Source organism: Mustela lutreola, chromosome X (genome assembly GCF_030435805.1).
Source record: "Mustela lutreola isolate mMusLut2 chromosome X, mMusLut2.pri, whole genome shotgun sequence".
NCBI lineage: Eukaryota > Metazoa > Chordata > Mammalia > Carnivora > Mustelidae > Mustela > Mustela lutreola.
This window is the reverse complement of record NC_081308.1, coordinates 58276137-58301809: the sequence shown is the minus strand read 5'-3', so window position 1 is coordinate 58301809 and position 25673 is coordinate 58276137. Positions and strand designations below refer to the sequence as shown.

The 25673-nt window shown below is 46.9% G+C and overlaps 1 protein-coding gene across 4 annotated transcripts; it reads left to right on the top strand.

Moving 5' to 3' along the window:
* Positions 1-1459: 1459 nt before the first annotated feature.
* Positions 1460-21089, top strand: LAS1L (LAS1 like ribosome biogenesis factor). Of its 4 annotated transcripts, XM_059157265.1 has the most exons (15): positions 1460-1787; positions 2551-2676; positions 3633-3702; positions 4513-4594; positions 5417-5701; positions 5994-6040; positions 6894-7003; positions 8724-8809; positions 9147-9197; positions 9495-9701; positions 10067-10214; positions 15211-15713; positions 18457-18607; positions 19072-19274; positions 20727-20867. In XM_059157265.1, exons 1-14 carry the CDS (start codon positions 1597-1599, stop codon positions 19259-19261), a joined length of 2247 nt encoding a protein of 748 aa, XP_059013248.1. In that variant the 5' UTR covers positions 1460-1596; the 3' UTR covers positions 19262-19274; positions 20727-20867. The 4 variants fall into 4 exon arrangements, with proteins under 4 accessions (XP_059013248.1, XP_059013249.1, XP_059013250.1 ...); XM_059157266.1 differs by lacking the exon at positions 9147-9197 and having other exon boundaries at positions 1461-1787; XM_059157267.1 differs by lacking the exon at positions 19072-19274 and having other exon boundaries at positions 1462-1787; positions 20727-21089.
* The last annotated feature ends 4584 nt before the right edge of the window (positions 21090-25673 follow it).

The following is a 25673-nucleotide window of genomic DNA, read 5'->3' as shown; positions in this document are numbered from 1 at the left end:
TAGAATAGAGAGACCTTCAGCTTCATGTGGAATGAAAGGGGAAGGATAGGGGTCTTTCCAGAAAAGCAAAATCCAAAATTAGCCTCTAAACCCCCAAAATTTTCACAAATGATTCCTTCAGACTCAGTACCTCCTCTGACTGGATTAGATCTTAAGGAGTCATATAAGCCATCTCCCTGTCTTTGCCTGTATGAAGCCAAGATCCTGAAGCTTAAAGGGTATCTGGTTTGGGGCAGATAACTGGCTTACTGGTTGGCATGGCTAGTCAGAACAGAGTATATGTCATTCAAGAATCATGAGAATATTACATTTTAGGAGAAATTGGCTGGGGAAAGTAGCATGTATGGAAAATGGATTGGGATTTGTTGCTATAAAGTGAGAAAGAGTTACTCATAGATACGTTGTTAAGATTGCTATCAACAGCAGAGAAAGACAAATATCATATGGTTTCAGTCATATGTGGAACATAAGGAATAGCATAGAGGACCTCAAGGGAAGGGAGGGAAAAGTGAATGGGAAGAAATCAGAGAGGGAGAAAAATCATCAGAGTCCGGACTCCAGGAAACAAACTTAAGGTTACAGAAGGGAGGCGGGTGGGGGCAGGGGTAACCCAGTGATGGGTATTAAGGAGGGCACATATTGCATGGAGCACTGGGTGTTATGAGCAAACAATGAATCATGGAACACTACAGTCAAAAACTGGTATGTTGGCTAACTGAACATGATAACAATAAAACTATTGCTAGCAACAGTTCTCTCTCAAGTGTTAGACTGGAAAATAATTTCGTGAGAAGGATTGGGATGGAACCCTGAAAAATCTAGCTAACCTGTAAAATCAGAAGGGCTTCAGAAAATTGTCCCCCTGGCAACTCCCGAATCCTAAGGAATTATGCAGAAAAACTAAGTATACCTATGTAGATACTGAAACCAACATAGCAGTGGATTGTTGAAAAAGTAAAATCCTACAATTTCCGCTACGAAAGAGAACCTAGAGATCACCCAGTTTAAGCTCATAGCTTTACAGATGTGAAAAACCAGCAGATTTTCCAATCCAACTTTAAATAGTTCAGTATTTCCTCTGTAGACTTGCTTCAGTGTCCACAGTGTTTTTCTGGGTCAGGTGCTGATTCATGGCAATAACAACATACTTATAAACGCATTCCCGGTACACAGGACAATCACATGCCTCCCCAGCCCGCCAACGGGCGCAAAGCGAAATTCCTCGCAGTTTAGACACCCTTCTTGGGGTCTGGGACAGAAGCACGTTAGTAACCAGGAACTTAGCGGAACCTTGAAGCTGAACACTTGATGCCGGCACGGTTGCTTTGAGAAAAGAACACTTCCGTCTAAGGAGGCCTGGCCTCTAATTTGTGGGTCGGTCGGCTCCCAGTTCTCGCGTTCTGATTTGCCACGCTAACTTAGGGAGGCGGGCTTGCGTCTGGGTCACGCTCTCCCATTGGCTGCTGGCACAGCGGCGGTTTGGAGTGAAGGTAGCATGTTGAACTGAAAGCTGTGGGAGTGCTGCGACAGAAGGCCTGCGGTGGAGTCCAGTGTCCGGTGGGAATCCGGATCCGGCCAGGTGTAGGTCTCCTGGGTATGGATCTTGTGTGGAGTGCGTGGTGCGGAAAGTGCGTCAAAGAGAAAGGGTCGTCGCCACTTTGGGCCCAGCGCATCGTGGTCGCCTGGCTCAGTAGGGCCGAGTGGGATCAGGTGACGGTGTATCTCTTTTGTGATGACCATAAATTGCAGCGGTACGCCCTGAACCGCATCACCGTGTGGAGGAGTAGGTAAGGCTGCCGGCTCAGCCCTCCTGCTATCGTGGTAGTGGCGTCTCACCTCTTTCTTTGTAGGATTCCATTTACAAAGCCCAAGTCTGCAATTTTCTAAATGCCTAAGGTCCTTTGGAGTGATTTGGGCGTTGCCCATTTCCCAAGACCCTGGGGGAAAGTCCCAGCCACGCTTTTGTACTAATCCCATGTACGGAAAGGAAGGCGGTGTGCTTCAACCACCTTCTTGTTAAATCTTCGAGCTTTAACCCTTACTTTCCTCTGTCTTGGGGAAGGTGCCAAAAGGACCGGTGTACTCGAGCCAGGTTTAAGGAGTAGGTTTACACCCGAGGGTGGATTTTTGAGTCGAGTTGGGCGGGGAGCGGGGGCGGTGCTGGCTAGCAAAACCGTGTTTGGATGGGGAACCTCGGTCCAATTGGTAAGATTGAGTTGGGAGCAAAGGATGAAGTTTCCTCCAGCTGAATGAATTAAAGGTTTTAAAGTGAAAGAATGGAGTGTGTTCACGCTTAATTGTTGGTTGATTGCCTAGCAGTTAGGCAATCAACTGCTTTTGTAAACCCTAGCCAGCATCTCACACTCTGTATACATTTGGATTGTATACAATTAGGTTACCCTCCCTCTTCCTACTTTATTGATTTGTGTCTTGTCAATCCCTCTAGAGCCAGTTATGTCATTGGAATAATTTACAATGATCTAGGTTTTGAGGTGGTGGGTGGACCAGAGTAAGGGACCTTTATGATGGTGCTGGACTGTGGCTCTTTAGGTTAGGCAACGAACTACCCCTGGCAGTGGCTTCTACTGCTGACCTGGTACGCTGTAAGCTCATGGATGTAGCTGGTGGCTTGGGCCCTGATGAACTTAGACTGCTCTATGGCATGGCGTTGGTCAGGTAAGGCCTGCATGGGTAGGGGTGAGGATGGATTGAGGGATGGGGGTGGGGGTAGCCGCTTGATTAGCAAAGCTTGGCTTTAGGTGCTACCTGAAGCAAAGCACCCCATGTGCCTCTCTGTATGGGTCATCCTGTGATTGTTTGACATGACACCTTTTGGTACCCCCTGACAATACACATTCCTTTTTTTTCCCCTGAGAACCTTTTGTCTTCCATTTTTCTTCTCTTTCTGGAATGTGGGGTGTGGGTGATTTACACCAAGTGATCTCAGTGAATCACCTCCAGCTTTGATAATTTGATTTTTTTTTCTTCCCCTTTAACTCTTTTACCCAGAACTTTTCTGAATGGTCTGAGGTCTTTGGCCATGATTCGATGTAGATTTTTCAACCCTCCTCGCATCCATACCTAGTTCCCCCTTCTGTCCTTGACAACTGAAAGGTTGCTGAGTTGAAGTGGACACTGAGTTCCTGATTAACAAAATGATATAGAGTGGTTCTAGCTATTTCATACACATCAGAAAAAAGACTGTCACTGAATTTTCTCAGCTATCAAAATCTGCTCATTTCATACTGTTTACTTTGTGTGCCTTGAGGTCCTCCCTAGCTCTTCTTACCTTCTCCATCATTTAGGTGGGCTCCTCATATTTTTTGATATAGGTAATCTTTTGTTTTAGCATTTATAACGTGATCTAGCATAGTATGTTTTATTCTGTCATGATTATTTATCCTAGACTGACCTCTTCAAGTCCAGAGCAGTGTCTTCCTCATCTGTATGGCTTAAGTACAGGGCAGACATCCCTGCGCTGGCTGATACCAATCATAAGAAGAGGACAGACCAGTTAGTGGAAAGTTGTAGAAACTCCGGGTGTCAGTAACTTAGCAAGATGTTTTGAAGCCCCACTGGTTTGAGTAAAACCATTCCTTGGGCTATGCCACTGATTTCTTCCCCAACCCCAGGTTTGTGAATCTTATCTCAGAGAGGAAGACAAAGTTTGTCAAGCTCCCTCTCAAGTTCCTGGCTCAGGAGGTATGTATGACAAAATGGCATTTTTTAATTCTCTTGCCCCAGAAGGGCTCACTAAATGGGGCATCGGGTGTTATGGGCACACAGTCAGACTAGCTCATCCCCCCACTACCAGCCAAGCCCAGCAAGAGCCCCAGAGCCTCAGCCTCCTGCTCGAAAGAAGCAGACTTTCTCCCTTGCTCATGGCTGCTATCTTCAGTGGCTTGGCTTGTCCAGCTTTTTGGGAGTGGGCCAGTGTAGCTGAGGCACTGGATTGCTCCATTGGGTAAGGACAGGAAAGAGGTAGCAGTCCCAGCACTTGCCTTCTGAGAGTTAGCTGACAGTCTGAGGGAAGAGACAAGCTCAGCTGAGCAGCATGAAAATGCCTGACATTCCTGCCCTGAGTGAGTATGTGAGGTGTGTAGAAGCCCAGAGGGCGGGCAGGTTCTCAGCCATAAAGAGAAGCTTCCTGAAAAAGAGTGTGGGATGAAGGGAGGAAGGATAAAGGGCACCCAGGGATTGGGACTCATAGGGCATAGGAAGGCTGGGGGTGATTGTTAATGCTCTTTCACAGGAATCTTTGTTCAAAGAGGGTGGTTGGTGTTGGAGGAGATAGCTATCTTTTCTGATTTTCCAGATTAACTCCCCAGAGCAGTAGAAGGAATAAGGAGACCATGTTTCTAATCCTGGCTCTGCCTTTAAGACTGAAACCTCCTCAGGATCTCAGTATTTTTTATCTGTAAAATGTGGGGAGGCCAGGGTAATTAATCTCTTTGGTCCTTTGGAGCTTTAATATTTTCTAATTTCTGTACTCACACCCTCCCTCACAATCAGATAAACATTCCGGATTGGATTGTTGAACTTCGCCATGAGTTGACACACAAGAAAATGCCCCATATAAATGACTGCCGCAGAGGTGAGTTTTCAGGGATCATACCTATAGTTAAGCCCAGGGGCCTGGGCTGGGTGGCACTGTGGGGAGACGGAGGAGGATCTCTAACTGGTGTCAGAGCCAGAACTACAGTGAGGCAAGTGAGGCATTTGTCTTGGGCACACACTTTAAGGGGGTGTCAGAAGCTCAGTAATCAGAATAAATAACATTCTGATGTGGAAAAACCCATAATGAACAAAATGCCAAAATTTTAAAGACAGAATTATTGGTGATTTCTCCTTTTGCTTCAGACTCCAGTACAGCTTAGGAGCACACTGTTCTGATCCTCTTTTGATGTCTTGATTACTATGTTTTTTGGCATTCCCTTAAATTTCATACCTAGAGAAGTGAATGGGGAGCAGGTTGAGAGGTGTGAGCCATTCAGTGTCATGAACCCAGGAGTTCTTTAAACACCCCATCCCAACTGATTCAGCCTAGTCCCTTCATGTTGGGGAAGCTGAGATACAGAAAAAGGAAGAGACTTGGCCAGAACCCTGTAACTATCTAGTGGGCCTGGGTCCCTCTCCTTCACTTGTCAGCTCTGTATTATTTTTGGCATTCCGTCTCTAATACTGGTATTAGTTTCTTGTGAAAGGTGCTGATAAGCAGAAAAAAAGCAAAGAATAGGGAGATAACCCAGAGCAAGACGGGCTACCTCTAGATATTTGAGATTTGTGCCTTCTTAGAGTCAACCATCTTCCCTCAAGTCTTCCCATAATGCTTATAAGAGGAGGCTAGGGGCCTGCTAGGAGCTTGTTTGCCTGTGGCTACTCCAGTGATACTGCCTTCCTTCCTCCTCTCCTTTAGGCTGTTACTTTGTTCTGGATTGGCTCCAGAAGACCTACTGGTGCCGCCAGCTGGAGAACAGCCTGAGAGAAACCTGGGAGCTGGAGGAGGATAGGGAAGAGACAGATGAAGAAGACCAAGAGGAAGATAAAAATATTGTAGTTGATGACATCACAGAACAGAAACCAGAGCCTATGGATAAAGGGAAAGGTGCAGAACTGGATATCAGGGTTGATGGAGACAGTGAAGGCAACAAAGAGGTTGATTCACATTTGAAAAAGGCTCTGAGACATAAAGAGCTATATGGTAGGTGTCCTTGGGTCGGATGGGGGGTATAGAGGGGCCCCTGAGTCTGTAAGACTCAGACTTATGGTTAACACTGGTTATTTTCCTGGCTCAGCAATTCCTCTGGGGTTGTGGTGAGTTTTAGCTTAAAACAGTTACTGTCACAAACCATTTCCCTTGAACCCTGTGAAGTAGGAGAGGGAAGAATTCTGGTTCCCAATTTACAACTCAAGAAGTGAGATGAGAAGGGCTCAGAATCCCATAAGGAGCAGAGGGCCGGGCTGCCCTATCTGTTTCCATATTGTATTTTCAGAAAGAGCCCGAGAACTGCTGGTCTCATACGAAGAGGAGCAGTTTAAGGTAAGAAAGTGCCCTTGACTTTGTGTGTTTTCATTTGCCCAGCCATTTCTTCCCTCTTGCCAGCTTCCTGAGAGAAGTCCTGAAAAGGAATTTGAAAGAAAAGTGGCAGAGCTTGAGGGGACTTCTCGGAAAGAGAGGGGGGATCTAGGAAGGAGACAAGAGAAGCAGAATCCAGTTGGCTGATCCTCAACACTGATGGAAGAGAGCAGATGATGGAAGTCTGGATAATCTGCCCCACTGGGTGGTAGGGAACAACTGGGCATAGGTGGTTGCATAGTCCTGCAATACTGCAGCTGATAAGCAGATGGCACCCAGGAACTTTCCTAGATCAGGTGAGCTTGAGGAGTCCTGTTTTAGCAGGAAGGGAGGTAGCCTAGAAACCATTCAGCTTGGCTCTTCCTTTTCACAGATGAAGAAATAAATTGAAACCACAGATGAGTGAAGGGACTAGCCCCAGGTCACATATGCAATCAGTGACAGAACTAGAATTAGAATATCAATGTCCTGATTCCCTTTCTTCCATAACCCATTGCTTTTCCTCATTCCTGGGCCCAAGGGTCTCTGGCCCAATTCCAACAAAATGTCCTCACTGGACATCTCAGTATTGGAGTATCTGGTGGTTGGGAGCCACAGGGAATTCAGGGTGGGGAGGGAGGGAGAAGAAGGTCTGGCTTTCCAAGGTCAGGATATTTTAGAATGTGGGCTCAGTAGGGAATTTGTGGGCCCACCCCTGCATGCCATGCCTATCTCATGAAGGGAGGTGCTGAGAGGTCCTATGGGAAGGGATCCTTGAAGGGTGGAAGAGGGTTGCTTGGTTGAATCAGGGTTCTGATGGTAACTTCTTTGCTGGCAGGTGCTGGAGAAATTTAGGCATTTACCTCAGGCTGTTAAAGCATGGAACAACCTGTCTCCACCTGTAGAATGCATCCTGGCAGAGCTCAAAGGCATTACATGTGAGAACAGGTGTGTAACTAGGTAATTAGGGGCTCTCTAGCAGCCTCACTGAAATAGGCTTCCATATCCCAGCTTGTCAACCTTTGCTGTAAGGAAATCTTACGGATAATCCCGATTCCCTACCAGATGACCCAAATTCAGCCTGACCCTCTTCCCCTGGCCCTGCCAGCTGCCAGGTAAGGATTGCATACTCTGAATCACTAAAATGGCCAGGGACAGAAATGTCTACTGTCATCAGTCCCCTTGCCAGCTTTGTTCCTCTCTGTCCAGTGGTATGTGGAGCTCTGGTTAAGTAGGAAAAGCCCTTTATCCTTACCACTTCACTGTCTAGCCCATGTCCAAGTTTGAGGTAAAAGATACAGTGAGCACTGCTGATTTTTTAACTGCAAGTAAGCAATAATCGTGTCCCTTGGGTAGGATAATCATGGTAGGGGGAACAAAGGAGAGGCTTCCCCAGGATCTGGCTCTTTGAAAGAGTAAGTCCCTCCCTGCTCTGTGGCCATGAGCCTCCTCCCACCCTCCAAAGAGTGCTCAGTTCAATCTGGTGCAGACAATATCTATCAATTCCTCTCCTCCTTAGCTCTTGGATCTTGCTACCCAAATTCAGCTGGAAAAGGGCTTTGAGGAACCTTCCACTAAGACCCTGTGGAGGCATTGCTAGACCCTAGGGAGAGATTGGAAGGAATCTGGGCTGGGGCAGAGAGTATTAGGACAGGGTGGGCCTGGGTAGATGGCCTACAGTGCAGGTTGGGATTGCCCCTTGCATCTTTTTCATTCCAAAGATACTACTAATTCCAAAGACGTTTTTATCAGTGTCTGCCTATCCTAGGCTTCTTGGCACCCTTCAGCAAAGGCCATCTCAGCAGCTGGGATAACTGTCTCTGTACCTGTGTTCAGTAGTGTCTGCCCAGTTATGCTGGGCAGGCAGCTGGCTGCTGTAAGTGCTCTTCCTGGATACTGACCTGAGAAGATAGGAGATGGATGGAAAGACAAGTCTTTTCACCTCATACCTGGTGGAGGGAGGGATCTAAGCATGACAGAATGGTCTGACAATGCCTCTGGCCATTGAGACACCTTGGGAACTCATGTTCCCCCTCTAGGCCTGGTCAGCTTGGGGATCCTCTCTTGAGGGGAACTGTTAGATCTGCAGAAAACAGTTAGTGATTGTTGGTTTCAGTTTGAGCTACATGGGTTGAGGGATTACCCCCTATAGCCTATGCTTTCAAGCCCTGTAACGTAATTCTAGGTTCTTGGGGTCCCTAGGAATAAGGGTTATATTTGCTCCTGCAGTTGAGTCCCCAAAGTTTCTGCTTCTAGGATTTGAAAGGGGGTAACTGGGGAGAAGGGAGGGTAAAAGACTGGAGGACTGTTAAGAGAAGCAAAAAGACTGATTAGTAGCTGACGTCTAAAAGCCCTTGACCCTGTGACCCTAGGCATTACCTCCTCTGTGGACCTGGGACCTTTCTCTGTGTGTGCTTTCAGGCTTGTTCAGCCACTACCACCGTCATTATGGGCCTTAGATCAGCGTGTGCTTGGTAAATGCTTGTTCAAAATCTAGTTATCCCAGTCTTTGGCCCTGTCTCTGCCCCAAAAGGCTGAGGCCTGAGATCCAACTGTCAACAGCTTTCATTTCCCATGCTGCTTTGCTCACTTGAGCCGGAGGCATAAGCTGCCCTGGGAGTGGGTAAAGAAGTAGAAGAGGGCTTAAATAAGTATCCTCTTGCTCCAGGGAGGCTGTGTTGGATGCTTTTCTGGATGATGGCTTTCTCATCCCCACATTTGAACAGTTGGCAGCTTTGCAGATAGACTACGAAGGTATGGTCCTGGGACCTCACTTCAAAGAGTATTCTTTGTCCTGGGCAGGAACACCAGGGGTGGGCTGGGTAGCCCAGGGCTGGGAGGCAAGGGATGTTTCCTGCCTTTCCATAGCCTGTCTCAGCTGAGCAGAACATGTAGCACCACTGTTACTCAGTTGTTGGGCTATTCTTAAGTGGCCTGGAAGTGGGTGGGCTGGGGTGGGCTGGGGTGTGGGAGAGTCTTAATGTCATTATTGTGCTATGTTAATTGTGATTTAGCCACTTACTAGAGAGTTAGAATAGCAGAACTGGAAGGGCCTTGTGAAGTCATCTAGTTCAATATCCTCATGTTACAGATGGTCAGACTGAGGTCCAGAGAGGGGAAGGTACTGACCCAAAATTACACAGTGAGTTATTGACAAAGATGAAGCTAGAACCAGAGCTTTTTTGTTTTTTTAATACTTTGTTTTGAGTCATTTTATTGTCGAATACTAACTGGTTTCTCTCCTTGCTGTTGTGCTCTTCTCTTTCTGTTTTGTGATGGCAACTCTGTTGTTGTTGGGCGCCCCCCACCCCCTTTCCTCCCCACCTTCTTTCCCTTTGCTTTTCTTATTTCCTCCCTCCTTTTTTTTCCTTTCCTTTCTCCTTCTCTCCCATGGGCCCCTGCCTCCCCTTTCCATCAACCTGTATCCCTCACAAACCAGAAAATGTGGACCTGAGTGACATCCTGGTGCCAAAGCCATTCTCTCAATTCTGGCAGCCTCTGCTCAGGGGCCTGCACTCCCAGACCTTCACACAGGCCCTGCTGGAGAGGTTGCTCTCTGAGCTGCCAGCCTTGGGTGACAGCGGGATCCGGCCCACCTACATCCTCAGATGGACCATTGAACTGATTGTGGCTAACACCAAGACTGGTGAGGGAGACTAGCCCTAACCTCAGGGCCTAACACACAGCCCAGGCAGAAGCATCTGCTGCTGTCCTCAGCTCTCAGTTGAAAGGCACCAGGTGGACATTCCCCTTGTTAAAGGTTTAAGCTTGTCCAGGAGGGCCCGCAATAGCAGTAGACAAATCTTCCACCTTTTTTTTTTTTTTTTTTTTTTTTACTTTGGAGCCAAGTAAACTGGTCTGGGATAAAAGGGCCTGAAAGCTTCAGCAAATGGGAGGAATAGAGTAGGGAGTCTGGAGGAGTAGGGAGGGACAAAGCCAAGCTTTTAAAGGTATAAGATTGGGTGGGAGGCTTATTGGTTCCTTCTCCTCAGACCCTCTCTTCTCTCTCAGGACGGAATGCCCGCCGATTTTCTGCAAGCCAGTGGGAAGCCAGAAGGAGTTGGAGGCTATTCAACTGCTCTGCCTCTCTTGACTGGCCCCGGGTGGTTGAGTCCTGCTTGGGGTCCCCTTGCTGGGCCAGTTCCCAACTCCTTAAGCTGTAAGTCTCTTGAATTTCATCTGGTAAGAGGGTAAGGCTCCATAGGCCTCAGGGACACACAGCCTAGAGTGGCAGAATTAGGCCTTTGCAAGGACTCTGAGTCCTGTTTCCCTCCTATTAACAGATGGGAGAATTGAGATAGGGAAGGGGTAGGGAATTCTTGCCTAAGATTACACAACTTAAGACCTGTCTCAGCGGAGTCTGTTTTGAGAATGGATGAGATAATTTCCTCCCACCCCCACAGTGCTTAGCCCAGTGGCCTGTTCAAAGTGAGGGCACAATAAATGATAGCTGCTATTTATCATTGAACCCAGTCTTCTGACTCTGAGCCCTGTGCTGTCTCCTTTGTTATCTCCCAAAGTATATCTCTCCTAGGTGTTCACCAACCTTCAGTGACATATTCTGATGAAGTCTAGGTTTCTTGGCCTGACATTGAAAGATCTTTCTGATTCTGCTCCAACCCATCATGGTAACTGTACCTTCTGTGAGTCCCCTTTACCCAATCTACCCTGGGTGCTGTGGTCAAACTGAATATTGCACTGGTTCCTGTAAATACCTGTGGTTGTCTCCATTTCCTTTTCTCTGTCATGGTCTAATCCTGAGCCACTTCCTTCATAACAGGCAGACAGGCATAATAGGCATAACATTCCTCCTTTCTGGAATAATATCTATTTCATTTGAGTGATCCATCTGACACTCTTCATCTCCTCACTCCAGTGACTTTCATTTTCTACTACATCTGCAACACATTTCCATCATTCAGAGCTATTCCCCCTCTGAAACCTGACACCCCAGCATCCCACTCAGTGGCCATAACCTCTTATCCTTCCATTTCTCACCGTTGCATCCCATGATGTTAGCTCTTTGCCTGCCTCCAGACCTCCATCCCTCCATTTCCTCAGCCTTGCTTCTCCTCCATCCCGTGTGTGGTTGATCACTTCAACCATTCATCGTCAGGACTCTGCCTATCCTTTGGTGTATTTCACTTGCCAACCCCTGAGCTGGGATTGATTCTCCCCACTCTGCTTCTGCCACTCCTCAGTCCAAGTAGCTGAGCTCTGCTGGAGAAAACTACGTAGCATTGTGGATTGCTGCCACTACAGAGGTATGATTTTTAATCTCAGGCCTGGCCTCAGCTCTGCTTGTCTGAACTTTTTACTTGTTTTCTGCCCTCTTTCTCTCCTGTTTCCTGACTGTTCTAAGCCCTTACCACTCACCTCAAACCCCTCCCCATTTCACCCTAGCTTCCTCAAGCATCTAGCAGGGCCCCTCCACCTGAGGTCTAGCCCTTGTGAACTGATCTGTGATGACACTCAACCATCTTGCCAGTCTCAGGATGAATTGGCCTTGCCCCACCTCAAAGCCTGCCCTTCCACCTATTCTCTGGAGCCACCTCTGCCAACGTCACTGGGGCCTCAACCCTGCTTCTCCCTTGCTTTCCTGGCTCTTCCTCTTCATCTTATGAATGTGCCTCAGGTTTTTTTCCATCTTTAAACAATAACATAAGCAAAATCTCCTTTGACCCTTCATCCCTGTGTTGGGTAATCAGCAGCATATTAGTCCTTTCCCCCCACCACCGACCACCATTAGAACATCTCAAAAGAGTAGTCTGTACTCAGCAGTCTTGATTTCCTCACTACGCTTTTATTTCTCAACCTTCTGCAATTTGGCATTTAACTCCCAAATCTGCTTTGATCTCCTAATTACCAAATCCATTGAGCCCTTGTCCGTTGCGGTGTCTGCTGCATTAATGGGCGTTTACCACTCTCTCCTTGAAATGCCTGTGCTTTTTTTCCCCAGTTCCTATAAAGTGCCAAGGCCCAAATCTCTTTATCTATCCCAGGCCCCTCCCCCAAGATTCAGCCTCCTATATTTGACTGTATGTCAGACATCTCCACATGGATGGCCCACAGATACTTTACTATGACCAAAACACTGGTCATCTTGTTCTCAACCCAGTCCTAAAGTAATCTTTCTCTTTTGCTCCCTTTCTCACTTGGTATCACTATCTGTGCTGTTATGTTGACTCTTAAGCACTTTCCAAATCTGAGAATTTATGTTGCCATGTCTTTTTCCCATAGTGTCTCCTTCCCTCTATAAGAGCTTTTTAAAGGTAAGGGCTCTGTATTAGCCATCTGTGCCCTAAACCACAACACAAATCCAGACCCTAAACAGACCTCAGTAAACATTGTTGAACTAAAGTATACTCTGCTCTCTCATTGCCAGCAGTGCTCTCTTTGCTGGGAGCTCAGTTTGTGCTTGGGGACTGAATGAAGTGGGAGTCTAGATGCCAAGACCCTCTTAGTCCCCTGATCCCTTCATAGAGTCAGAAAGTCATTCTTGAACCCTGATGGCATTTGGGGCACAGTAGTAGTTTATAAGAGAAAAAAAATGTAGGTTTGTAGAGAGAGGAAGCTAGGGCAAGATATCCAACAGATGGAACTGAACCAAACAGCTAGATCTCCAGATGTGTATGCTCTAGACTGGAAGTGATATGGATAGGTGGGAAACTGGGAAGAGAACCAAAATGACCTGGAGGGGTCAGAAAAACATGACAGGGCATTTGAGCAATTCCAGAAGAATAAATGAAGTTTCAAAGTCTGGAAAGACCATGGCATGTGAAGGTAATGGGGGAAGGGAGTGAGAAGAGCAGCATGGAGAGCTTTGGGTAGGTGGCCTTCAAGGTGCTTTCCAATCCTAAGTGCCTGCAGAGTGGAAGCTGCTGGTCTTGAAGTCTGGACCACAGAGATCTCCCAATCCAAGCATACCAGAGGGATGTGGCACATACTGGCAGTAACAGCGGCTTACTTGGGTACAGTCCTTACACACAGATTTTGCTTTTCCCAGGTAATCAGTGAATCTAGAGTCCTAATCATCCCATCACACAGGTTGAGACATAGGATTATCCTAGGTATTAGACTGTAAGTCAGCGGTAAGTCTGCAAGTCAGAGCTAGAGCCAGAATCCAGATATCCTGTCCTTACTCCCGTACTCTTTCTCTAATGTTCCATTAGATTGCATGATTGTGAAAAGCATGTGTTATTAGGCACATAGAGAACCTGGCTTTGTTTTCCCCAGAAGAAGAAATAAAAGATACCACTGGCAGTTAACAGTCTGAGGCATGGTGCTGTATTTTTTGTAGAAGTAATTTCCTTTGACACAGCAGCCTTTAGAGATCAAGGATTACATCCTTATTTGATAAGAAAGACATTGGAGCGCCAAGGAGTGAAGTGATTTATCCAAAAGCTACACAGTTTGTTGATGGTGGGACAAGGATTTGGGCCCAGGTTTTGTGAGTCCAAATTCCACATTCTTCCACAACCTGACCTGTGACCAGACAAACCCGAAGAGAGAGAGAGATGCATTTTAAGATTCGTATTACCCCTACACCTCAGTGATCACACTAGACAGCTTGAGATAGCAGGTGGGCAATAATAAACAGTGGTGATAACAGCATCTTGCCAATATCAAGTGCCTGGGAATGTTTATTACTAATCATACTAATGGACCACAGTGAGCAGGAAGAACATCTCTGGCTTTTCCTCCAAAAAGCCTAGAAACTTTTCAAGACTTTCCCTGAAGCAGCCAATATCAATTCAGTTTGAGTCAGTGTCCTCTTGGAATATGAAATTAGCCCTGCAGAAAGGGTGTTTCAGTAAAGTCATTAAGCCCCAGCCCCACCCCCAGTGACCAGAGACCATATGGGGCCAGAGAGCTTGCTGAGCATAATGGCAATCTCCATGAATGACTCACAGTTCAGTTCACAACTCAGTACACATAGAAGGAAACTATTTGTCTACTCCATCCACACCTCCAGCAATGACCAGATCCCTGGTTTTATATGAGGCTCTGCAAGAGGTGTTCATGTTCTTTCTCCCTAGGATCTCTCCTTCCTGTTGGCTCTGTGTTGCTGGTTTTGCTATTAGCACCATCCTTTACATGCACCCTCTCATTATCTTTAACTCCCCTTTGCCTGACCCTTACCATCAGTCACTAAGTCCTGCTCTCTGTGTCTTTCACAGCCTCTCTCCCCTTGTCTCCATGGTCAGTACCCTAGGTCAACCCTTACCAGCTCCTTGGTCTCCCTGCCTCCAGGCCATCTTCCACATCTCCATGAGGCCATCCTCCACACAGGTACCATGGTGATCTTCAGAAATGCAGCCATCACCTGTGCTTAGAGTTGTCAGATGACCCCCTCTTCTAACACACACACTTAACTTTTGCACACTTCTGTTCCCACGGCTCCTCAGCATAGCCCTTCACCCGGAGCCGGGGTACTCCCACCACGTGTACACAGTATAGTGTGCTTACTCTTGTCTCTGCACAAAGCCCTCCCTTGATCTCTCCTGCCCTCCTTGTACTCTCTGCCTTTCCCCAGTTCCTGTAGTGCCCAAGGTCCACAGTGCTCATCTGGCTTCCCTCTCACATCTCACTTTGTCTTGTCAACTGCTGGTTTCTTTTCTTTTTCCTCCATTTCAGGCAGGACTGTAATTGCTCCTGGAAAGGAGTCACATTTTGTGTTCCAGGCAGAAGAAGCCCAACATGCTTGGAGGCATATCTTTGGAACTCAGAACAAATTGCTCAGCTAGGCCAGGGGAACAGAGGGTTCTGCCATTCTCACGTCCAGTCCTGTTAGCCTGTTGGCTAGTTTGTGTATTTACAAAGCATTTAGTACAGATGAATAGCTATCATTTATTGCATGCCAACTCACTATGTTCTAGGCGCTGTGCCAGACATTCTGTGTGAGCTATCTTACTCTTCCCAACAACCCTATAAGTCAGGTACCATTACTCTGTTTCACTGAGAGTAGAAGTGAGCCACAGAGATGAATCACAGCGCTTGTTCAGGGGCCTCGGTCCCGTTTCAGTTTGCTCTTCTGCACTGCCTTTTGGAGGCAGGTCTGGAAACTTAGAGACCACATTCAAACCATGGAATGTTGGGGTATGAAGTGAGTTGAGATTTTGAATCTGTCTTACTCCATCCTTCCCTTTGCTCAGCGTCTTCAAAGCCATGGGACAGGTCCTGCCAGACGAGGAGCAGGAAAGGCTGCTGCGCATCTGTTCCATTTATACCCAGACTGGAGAGAACAGCCTAGTACAGGAGGGCTCAGAGGCCTCCCCCATCGGGAAGTCTCCTTACACATTGGACAGCCTGTATTGGAACCTCAAACCAGCTGGTTCCTTTGGAATTGAAGGAGAACCCCAGCAGCAGGAGGAGCAGGGCTGCCTTAATGATCTCAAGAAAGATGAAAAAGAGGAGAAAAATCTGGAAGATCAGGTGGAAGAGGAGGAAGAGGAAAATGATGACCAGAAGTGGGAGGAGGAGGAAGAAGATGAAGATGATGAAGATGAAGATGAGGAGGAGGAAGAGGTGGAGGAGGAAGATAGAATGGAGGTGGGGCCTTTATCTACTGGAGAGGAGTCTCCCACTGTGGAGAATGCCAAGCTTCTGGCCCAGAAAAGAGGAGCTTTGCAGGGCTCTCCATGGCAAGTTAGCTCTGGTAAGAAACCTGATACTCACTTTCCATCACACCAGTCTTCCCTCTCCAGCTGGTTCTTGAGGCTTCCCTCCACCCTAGAGAAGAGGTGGAAAGTAATGGAAGGTAGCCAGGGTGAGGCAAGACTAGGAAGCAACTTGATGTGTAGATGACACCTAGTTTTCCTCCCCTTTAAGACAGTGTATGTAAGCTTCAGGGTCCCAACAACTGTCACACTATTGGCTGCTTCATACAGAGTGCTGCATGGGATGGTGTGGCTGTGGGCACTGAGCAGCAAAATACAGAGGAGATAGCAAGGGGTGGGTGGATATATGTGATTCTGCATGTGTTTTTTGCATGCAGTGAATCAGGAGCAGGGAGACAATAATGCTTTCTATGTATATGTGAATGTGTATGGAGGCTGGGTGGTGATGAGACAGGATTTTGCTGTATATATGAGAAAGAGGGAAACCAGGGGTATTAAGTTAGAGGAAGGGAAGGGGATCAGAAAAGTGAAAATAAAGGAGTAGTGTGGTTTTTAGGTGAGGATACAAGTTAGTGAGACAAAGCCTGGTGGTGGAAAGAGAATATGAGGTGGTAAGAAAGTGGTACTATCTCCTTCTGAGGGATGTGTTTTCAGTGCCTTTGTTTAGGTTAGGGAATAGGAACTTTAAGCAGAGAGATCCTGAAGGAATGAACAGTTTGGTGTATATGTCAGGGTGGGGGATGAAATCTGAAAGAGGGAAGGAAGGCAGCTGGAATTGGGTATGGTATAGAGTGGGCATGATAGGGAACAACAGAAAGAGAGGGGAGGTAGCAAAGGAACTTAGGGGGAAAGGTAGAGCCTTTGCTGGAAGGGCTGGGGCATAAAGGCACTGAGTGTTAGGTGCGAGGGAGTACCTTTATGTCTATGTGTGGTGTCAGAGAAGTCTCTTAGGGCAAGGAGAACTGTGTTTGGAGCCTTTGTAGATATTGAATGGGAGGGGCATTGACATAGGCAAAATTATTTATGTGTAAGAGTAGGGGCTATGAAAGAAGTCATTGTGAAGTAGACACTATGCATCTGCATAAATGCACACAGGATCATGTTATGTTTTTGAAAATAGAGGAAGGATCACTGAGACCTTTGGGAGCCAGGAGGTATCTCTGAGGAGAAGTAGCAGCAATGAGAGGTGGGGGTATATGGAAAAGTGTGGGAACAGGCAGTGAGACAACCATCCAGAGGTAGCCCATGTGTGTCTCTGTTGTCAGTGAGGGCCATGTACACAGATGTCAGTCTGGAGAGGCAGGGGCTATGATGTACACAGGGTTGGGGATGTTAGTGATGGGGCGGGAGGATGGTCAGGTCAGTGACAGACATGGGGGAAGTGGTCCTTGTGTATGAAGGTATTCTTATATTTATAGGGCAACACAGGACATTAAGATAGGCACAACTTCTTCCTATAAAAGAGTCAGGGTGGGTGGTTCTCTGGGTAACATGAAAAGCTAGTCCAGGAGTGATAGTTTCCAGAATGCCAGGAACATTATGACAAGGAGAATTTTCTGGGTACCAGGGAGATGGAGGAGGCCAGAAACTGGATCTACTTGGAGAAACTCATGAAAGCTTTACTTGAAGACATTGGTACATTGGATGTACTGGTATAAGGATGGGAATGAGGGTCTACTATAATACTATGTAGAGGGTATATAAGTTATTAGGCAGAGGATAGGGAGTACCTGATATGGTTCATTCTAAAGTGGAATTTCTGTTGTGGGGCAGTGGGAGAGTAGTTTGTGAAAGTGGAAAGGCTATGATATTAAAGTCTTTTCTTCTCTCTTTCCATTGCTGCTTCTGTGGGTATACATATATACAGGGACTAAGACTTGCCATGCATTCTTATGTACCTGTGAATGAGAGGTGTAGGAGGCAGGGAGTGAAACTGGGAACATTCAGTGAATGGTGGGTTCTGTCTGTGTGTTTGTGTGTATATACTTAGGTGGCAGTGGAGAGTGAGATATACAGTAAGACATCCCTTCCCTAGATTAGGGATGTTCTTTGTGTTTACATCTGGGGGCAGTAAGACCTTGCAGGGGGCAGGGGGAGTATAATACCTCTGAGAGAGAGTCCACCCTGAGGTGTGGTATGTGGGTGTGTGTATGTGTATCTCAAGGCAAGGCCACTAAAAAATGATGTGACATTCAAACACATTGAGAGTGGGGGTTGTGTGTAGACATGCAGGAAATCTAGATAATTCAGATACTCTGAGGTATCTGGGTTCGGGATAAAGATGTGGGAATTCTGGGACATCCAAACTCTCAGCATGTGTGTGTGTGGTAATAGCAGAGCAGGTGAAAGGTTGAGGCAGTGATACGGCCAGAACTGAAGATGATGCCCTTGTCTGTATTTGTGTTGAGGGCATGTCTGGGGAAGTGGAAGAAGAGCTGAGAAGAACAAATATGTTTGTAGTTGTGTACATGGTATCTGTGAACTTGGGGGTGGGTTGTGGTGGTAGGGAAGAAGGGCAATAAAGAGTGAATAAGGGAGTATGGAAGGGGTGGGGAGTGCAAAGAGAGGAGCTCACGACAAGTGATGCAGACAGAAATAAGGCTGGACTTGCACAGAAACCTCATGCTGAGCAGGCTAATGGAGATGGGCGGGTAGATCGCTTCTTGGCCTTTTGGGCTAAGATCAAGTGTAGGTGAGCAGGTAGACCTTGTAGACAGGCCAGTATACTGGTTTGAGAACTAGCTAATCAGCCCACTCTTGCCTCCTCCCTTTGCTCCACAGAAGATGTACGATGGGATACCTTCCCCTTAGGCCTAATGCCAGGTCAGACTGAGGACCCAGCAGAGCTTATGCTGGAGAATTATGACACCATGTATCTTTTGGACCAGCCTGTGCTTGAGCAGCGGCTGGAACCCCTAACATGCAAGACTGGGTGAGTGCCCATGGCAGCAGGATTTCTTACCCCTTTCTCTGCCTCCTGCGGGAGGGAGGGAGGAAGGGAAGGACCAAAATAGGAAGGGGGGGTTAAATGAGTGATGTGTAAGCTCTGGTCCCTGACTGGGCTCTTGACAGCCTAGTTGGGGGTTGGGGTGGGCATTGAAGTAGCCACGCAGAGCTGGCTTGGCACCCTTCAGATTGCATCCAGTTTGTGTGTGTCTGTGAGAGAGACAGAGATGGAGACAGAGTGTATGTATGTGTGCACACACATTTTTGGGAGGAGAGAGTTCCATAGCTTTCCTCGGATTCTCTAAAGGGTCCACCACTCCCAAAAGGTCAAGAATGGGTATTATAATCCAACTTCCTCATGTTCCTGAGGAGAAAACTGAGGCCCAGAAAGGGGATGGGATTTGTCCAAAGGTGCACAGAGTAATCAGTAGGCCTCCCTGCACTGTCCAGGCATCTTGGTAGCAAGGCCTGCGCAGGGCTCCATGCTCTCCCTCGAAACTCGCCTCTGGATCACAGGCGTGGGAGCCCTTGGGTCATCAGGGAGCCAGGAACCAAGCAGCCCTTGCTGAGGGGTTCTGCTGGTAACACGAAGGAGCCCGTCCAGAGGGCCTGTACATTCCGGAATGCAGGGCCATTGTGACTGGGAGAATCCTGTGAGTACCAGAGAGAGACCTCTGTGGGCCCCTGAAACTGAAGAGTGTGTCCCTGTGCTGCCTACCCACTCCCTGGGAAATGAGACCCTCTTCCTCTGGACTTTCAGGGAGAGAGCTATAGAACCCAGGGACCCCAGCAGCAGGCCAGGCCCAAGGCATTGCTGTGGATTCTGTCCTAGGCCAGGGGGCAGCAGGCCCTTGGAGAGGAGATGCAGCTGGGGAAACCAGGTGGTCTATAGTTGGGAGTGGGGCCCACATGTCTGAGAGACCTCTTCTCCCCTTGGGTAAGGCTGGCTTGATGAGCATCAGGGTATCAAGTGTGGGCAGGAGGAGCTGTTAATTCCCCAAGGGAGCTGATTCTGTCCAGTCCCCACACCCCCTGTAGTAGGGAGGTTTCCTCTGCTGAAGCAGCATGCCCATTCCTGCTCCTGGTCTCAGATCCACCTCTGACTTGGTTTTGTGGCCAGGAACAAGTCCCTTTTCATCTCTGGGCCTCAGTTCCCTTGTCTGTAAGATGGTGGGCAAGGGAAGGGAATGGGACTAGATCATCTCTAAGGGTTTTTTCAGCTGCAGTAGTGTAGCCATGGATCTACCTGAGGGGAAGGGTGATGGCTTTGCTCTCAGCTATCACCCTCATCTACCTGGAAGGATGTTCAGGAAGCAGGGGAAGCAAGGGTGTTCTGAACAGTGCCAGGGAGGGGAAGGGTAGTCCTCTCCCTAGAACAACTTTTTTTTTAATATTTTATTTCTTTTCAACATAACAGTATGCATTGTTTTTGCACCACACCCAGTGCTCCATGCAATCCATACCCTCCCTAATACCCACCACCTGGTTCCCCCAACCTCCAACCCCCTGCCCTTCAAAACCCTCAGGTGGTTTTTTCAGGGTCCATAGTCTCTCATGGTTCACCTTCCCTTCCAATTTCCCTCAACTACCTTCTCTCCATCTCCCCTAGAACAACCTTTTAATCCTGGGTTGGGATCTGGGCCTAGCCCTATAGCCCAGTCCTGGCCTTGGACCCTTTATCCAGCTGTTGGGGGTGGGAGGGATCCAGCCAGGGTCCTCTGGGATCCCAATATCTATGGCCCTAGAAAAAAGCCTATTAAGGTGGCCACGTTCAATATCTTCCTGGGGTGGGGGTGGGGTATACGGGCCCTCCCTCCTGCCTTGACCCAAATAGTTCTACTTTAATCTGATTTATATACTAGGGCTTTGCATAAAGTTTCATCTGAAAAGTTGTGCTCCTTCCCTCTTCTCAATTGTGGGGAAGGCAGAACGACCCCTGGGGCCCATCTGAAGTAGTTTCTCAGATTTGCTCCATAGTCGTCTTCATAAAACCAGGCAGGAGGGTGGGCCCTTTCCGTAGATACACATCATTCAAGCACCCTTAACCCTTCCAGAGCCTAAAGTTGTGTCTTTCCCTGACAGACCCCTCTCCCCTCTCTCCACAGCACCCTTGGCTTGAACTGTGGTGTGGGCAGTGACAACTGCAGCAACAGTAGCAACAGCAGCAACTTGGAGGGCCTTCTCTGGAGCCAGGGCCAGCTGCATGGACTCAAAACTGGCCTGCAGCTCTTCTGATGCCCACACTGGTGCAAAGTGTTTCTCCAGCTCTGCTGCAGCAACAGCCCCTTCCCTGCCCCTGTTGTCCCCCTGCTCCTGGCCCCCACCAGTGCACCTGATGCTCCATGAAACAACCTGGGAGACAGTCCCACTTCAGCCGTATCAGCTCAGCTTTCTGCCACAATGGAATTTTGAATGTTTTGGGGTTTTTTAAGTTTTGTTTTGAAAAACAATAAACAGGCAACTGTTAATTTTGGTGTTTATAAGATAAGGGGGTGTGTGCTGGGGCAGACCAGTGTAGTTCTTGCTTTTTTCTGCGGGACCCAGAGAAGATGTGATCATAACAGGACTTTAAGCAAAAGCCTGGTCCTTTGGCTCCTTGGGCCCACTGCTCCTAATTGTTTTCACCACCAGGCCCCACTCATACTTTCTTCCTGATTTGAACCATTTTCATTCCTCTCTGCTGTAGAATTGGGCCAGCTCACTTAGAAGCATCAGGCTCCAGAAGAGAGGTGTTGCTATAGAGCCCAGCAGCATCAGGAGAATCTGCTCAGAACCTCCCTGACAGTGGGAAGCCCCAGGCCTTCCTGATGTTACCTGGCAGGGTTTTGGCTCATTTCCTTGCTTACTCTCACTAAACAGCAATTGAAAACCAAAAAGAAACCTTTATTTTTCCACTCCTTTGGCCTGGAATAGATAGAGTGGACATGACTGTGATAGACACTGAAGCTAGAGGAATATCTTATCGGCTGACATAGAGCTTCTGTATGTCCCATAATTCTGCCAGACAAGAGTGCCTACTCTGCCAGCTCTGAGCTGCCAAGAGACAGGGATGAATATGTTCACACCCCTCTGAGCCCTCTGCCAAGTGAGAGAAGACAAATTGCCATTCATATAATCTGAAGTTCTCTGGAGGGAGCCCTCCTGTGCCACATGTTCTTTGTTTTTCTCAGGGTTATATTTTCATGGTGGAGGTTGATTGAGGTGAAGTCTGGCTACAGTATTACCAGTCCTCTGGAGAGAGTGATAGCTGAGCAAGAGAGTGGGAATTTCCGCAGGGCCAAGTTGGCCCCAGAAAAGGGGAAGCATAGGACAGAATTAGGCAGCATTCCAGACAAGAAGCTGGCCCAAGGAGTGGCTGAGCTAAGGAATGAAGGAAAGGGCTTATGCTATGAAAATGCCGAGGAGAAATTTAGTGGAAATGTCATGTCTGATGTCGTCAAAAGGTTAATTTGAGGTAGGACCCATAGGAAGTCCCCAACACTTATTAAAGTATATCCTGGATATCTTTGTGTGTATGTGTATATAATCATTTTTCTAGAGCTGGCCCACAGACCTAAACTATCAAAGGGATCCTTCAGTCCAACAGCCCAACAGGGTTAACATTTCCTATCTTGTGTAGACCCAAACATTAGGCACGGACTGAGCCGTCACTTGCATTGGTTAATGCAGTCAGTTTCCCTGCAAATCTTCTGACTTCTGCCACAATAGTAGGTGCTGTCTTTCAGAATCCTGGAGCTGAAGGAACCCTCAGAGTAAATGTAGTCTGGGAGGTAGCTCAGCACCGGCTCCATGTGGAGATGGGTTCTGGAAACTCTTGGTTCCCCTCCACCACTTATCTGGAGCAGCCTGGATTTTATATATTGTGTATGTATTGGTATCCTATGCAAGATTTATTATTTATTTATTTTTGGGGGGGCAAATGGGTTTCGCTGCTAAAGAATTTGGAAATCATGGTTCTAGTCTAGCCCCCAGATTTTATGCACTAAAGCAGACAAAAAGGGAAGGGATTTGTCCAAGGGCACAAAACAAGTTTATAGCATATAGATCCAAGTTTCTTGTAACATTGGCGTCATCTGGGTACTTGTTAGAAATACAAATTATCGAACTTCACTACTGACCTGAATTGGAAAGATTCAGGGTGAGCAGCAATCTGGTTTAACAGTCACCAGGTGATTCTGATTCATGCTAAAGTTTGAGCTGCACCGGAATGCAGAGGGAAAAATCTGCCCAAAGATCCAGGTTCCAGGGAACTCCATCACTTTATGGGAGCAACTTTGGGTAAATTACGCCAGTTTCTTCATGTGTAAGAAAATATTTGCCTCATATTTGTTGTAAGGTTCAAAAAAGATAATAGATGTGAAAGTGCTCTTCAAAGTGTACCATGCTTTGTATGTGTGAGTAGTGTGGATTCATAGCAGGATTAGTAGGCCTTGAACTCAAGACTCAATTCTGTATAACCTAGGTCAAAGTGCTTTACCTTGGCCTTCAAAGATGGGCCTAAAGATGAGCAGACTACATGAGCTTATTTCTAGACCAGGTTCAGGTAGGGTAAGAGTCAAGGGTCATTGTTTGCTGGAGTTCTGAAACCTGGTTTCTGTGAAGCAGGTCCTTGGGAAGAGCTGCTTTAGATGGTGGGGTCAGGGGTAGGGTCAGGTGTGGAGGGGGGGTAGGAGAGGACTGGCCAGGAAGCAATAATAGCCCAGTGCCCTTGGACCTCTTCCTTCTGACTGGAGTTCAGAGAACTGATTAGAAAAATTTATCAAACTGTACACATTTAACTGGGGAGCAGAGTTGGGGGTCAAGGGAAGGGGGTATATATTATATTGTTATTCAGTGACAATAATTGAGAGTCACCTCTTCTGATAATTCATCAGTGATGAAGAACATGGTTTCTGCTTCTAAGGAACTCCCTTATTATTTGGACAGGAGTTTGCATGCCAACATAGTTGTAACAGAGTGACAAGCACTAAGAAGGATTGTTCAAGATGCCTACAAGGCCCACTGTAGGTAAGGATCAAAAAAATGTGATCAAGGAGGTGGCACAGCTTAATAAAGGAGGTGATATTAGCAGTGAGTTTTCAAAAGTAAGTTACTCTAGTGAGAACAAAGAGTAGAAGTAAGGTAAAAGTCTGGAGGGGATAAAGAAAAAGCATGGCATGTTGGGACACCAGTGAAGGGTCCAGGATAACTGGAATATTTTAAGTCGTGAGGCCAGAGAGTTAAGCTAGAGAGAGGAATGGTCAAACTAGTTGATTTCTCACCTACGATTAGAGAGGCACTGAATAGTCAGTTGTCCCCTCTTGGAATTCTATTGTTACCACTCCCCCAACACTCAGGCTGCCATTGCCCTCCAAGAAAATCTTAATTTATTAACTTATTCTGTAAGTGCACCTTATTTCCTCATGAAAGTGTAAGTTCCAGAAGCTCGGAACTGTTTATTCCTCTTCTGTCTCTCCCTAGTCCAGTATAGGCCAGGTCCATATTTGGTACTCATTAAGAACTTAATTACATATATTCCTGAGTAATAGAGGAAGAAGGAAAAGGATAGGGAGAGATGAGCACTCTTAGTCCCAAAAGGATGATAAAAGAGAGAAATATTCTCAGGTTTATGAATAGCCCCTTCCAAAGGCTCAGGCTGGGCTTTCCTGTAGCAACTGTGGTCATCTCTGCCCTTAGAATGGGACTGACTTGGATTGTTCAGGGGGTGGGGGTGGGGAGGTTACGTTGGGAGTAGGAAGCTTCTGAAAAGCTTGAGGGAAGAGTAGACATTACTGTAATGAGCTCACTGGTGGGGCGCCTGGGTGGCTCAGTGGGTTAAAGCCTCTGCCTTCAGCTCAGGTCATGATCCCAGGGTCCTGGGATCAAGCCTTGCATCAGGCTCTCTGCTCAGCAGGAAGCCTGCTTCCTCCTCTCTCTCTCTCTGCCTGCCTCTGTGCCTACTTGTGATCTCGGTCTGTCAAATAAATAAATAAAATCTTAAAAGAAAGAAAGAAAGAAAGAGCTCACTGGCCTGGGAGCAAGGAGGCCTGAAGTTCATCCATGGCTGTGCCATTACCTCCTTCTTAAGCCTTAATCAAATCTCTTTAATTCTTAGATCCTCAGTTCCCACACCTATAACCTGATGGAGTTGATGGAGCTGAGCATTCCACCAGTGACTTCTCTGAAAGTATAGGGTGCCAGGCTGCTTTGAGCGCTGATATTTTGGTTAATGCCCAGCACATGATATTTCTGTGGCCCTAAGGCTATTCAGGGAAGAAACTAATCTGGGCCCTGAGCCCTCCATCTAGTTCTGACCTATGAGTGGAGGCTTGGCCCAGTCCAGGCCTATGAGAAACACCAGATGAGTAGCACTGGAAGCTTCTTTAGTATACAAAGAGAAAGGAAGGCATTTGCTTACTGTGATAAAATTCAGATTGAACTCATTTGGGGACAACTCTCTTCTTGCAAGTCCCAAGGACAGATTTTTTTTCCCTTGTAGTTTCAAATTTTTATTGAAATTCCCCAAGGGCAAAAAATTAGTTTTTAGAAGAGATATAGAGTATACGTACAGGTCGGTGTGGTATGGCTTTTGTTGTTGATGTTCTTAAAGAAACACAGTCATTAGTAGTTAGTAGACAAATAGTTTATGCAGAAAATATGTGTGTTACAGTTCATTATCATCAATGATACAGCATTTTCAGTCATGATTATAGGTGAAACCAATTAAAACCTCATTAGGTAGTCATAGCACATTCATGCTAGTGAGAACATTGCAAAGCACTGCACCTGCATTATAGGAGTAGACAAAACTGGGGATGGGATATATTTTCACTCACTTGTGGTTGGCTTTGTGTATTTTGTCATTGAGACTTACATTATGTTTGGGTCAAACAAAAAACCCAAAGCGGTTTTATAAAAGTTTACAACCATTAAACAGTATTTGTTTAATCCCACAAATGGATAAAGCAAACTACTATAGCTCAGTGATATACAAATCAGGACTAGAAATAGTCAATCTGCCTATGTATATAGCTAGCTACAATATGATAGACATTTAATATGCTGAGTCTTTT

Bases quoted from the DNA above. Each gene is read 5' to 3' on its own strand.
- LAS1L (XM_059157265.1), top strand. From the start codon at position 1,597: ATGGATCTTGTGTGGAGTGCGTGGTGCGGAAAGTGCGTCAAAGAGAAA. The intron at 1,788-2,550 runs GTAAGGCTGCCG...GTGGCTCTTTAG, and splicing joins ATCACCGTGTGGAGGAGTAG to GTTAGGCAACGAACTACCCC. The intron at 9,198-9,494 runs GTGAGTTATTGA...CTCACAAACCAG, and splicing joins TACTGACCCAAAATTACACA to AAAATGTGGACCTGAGTGAC.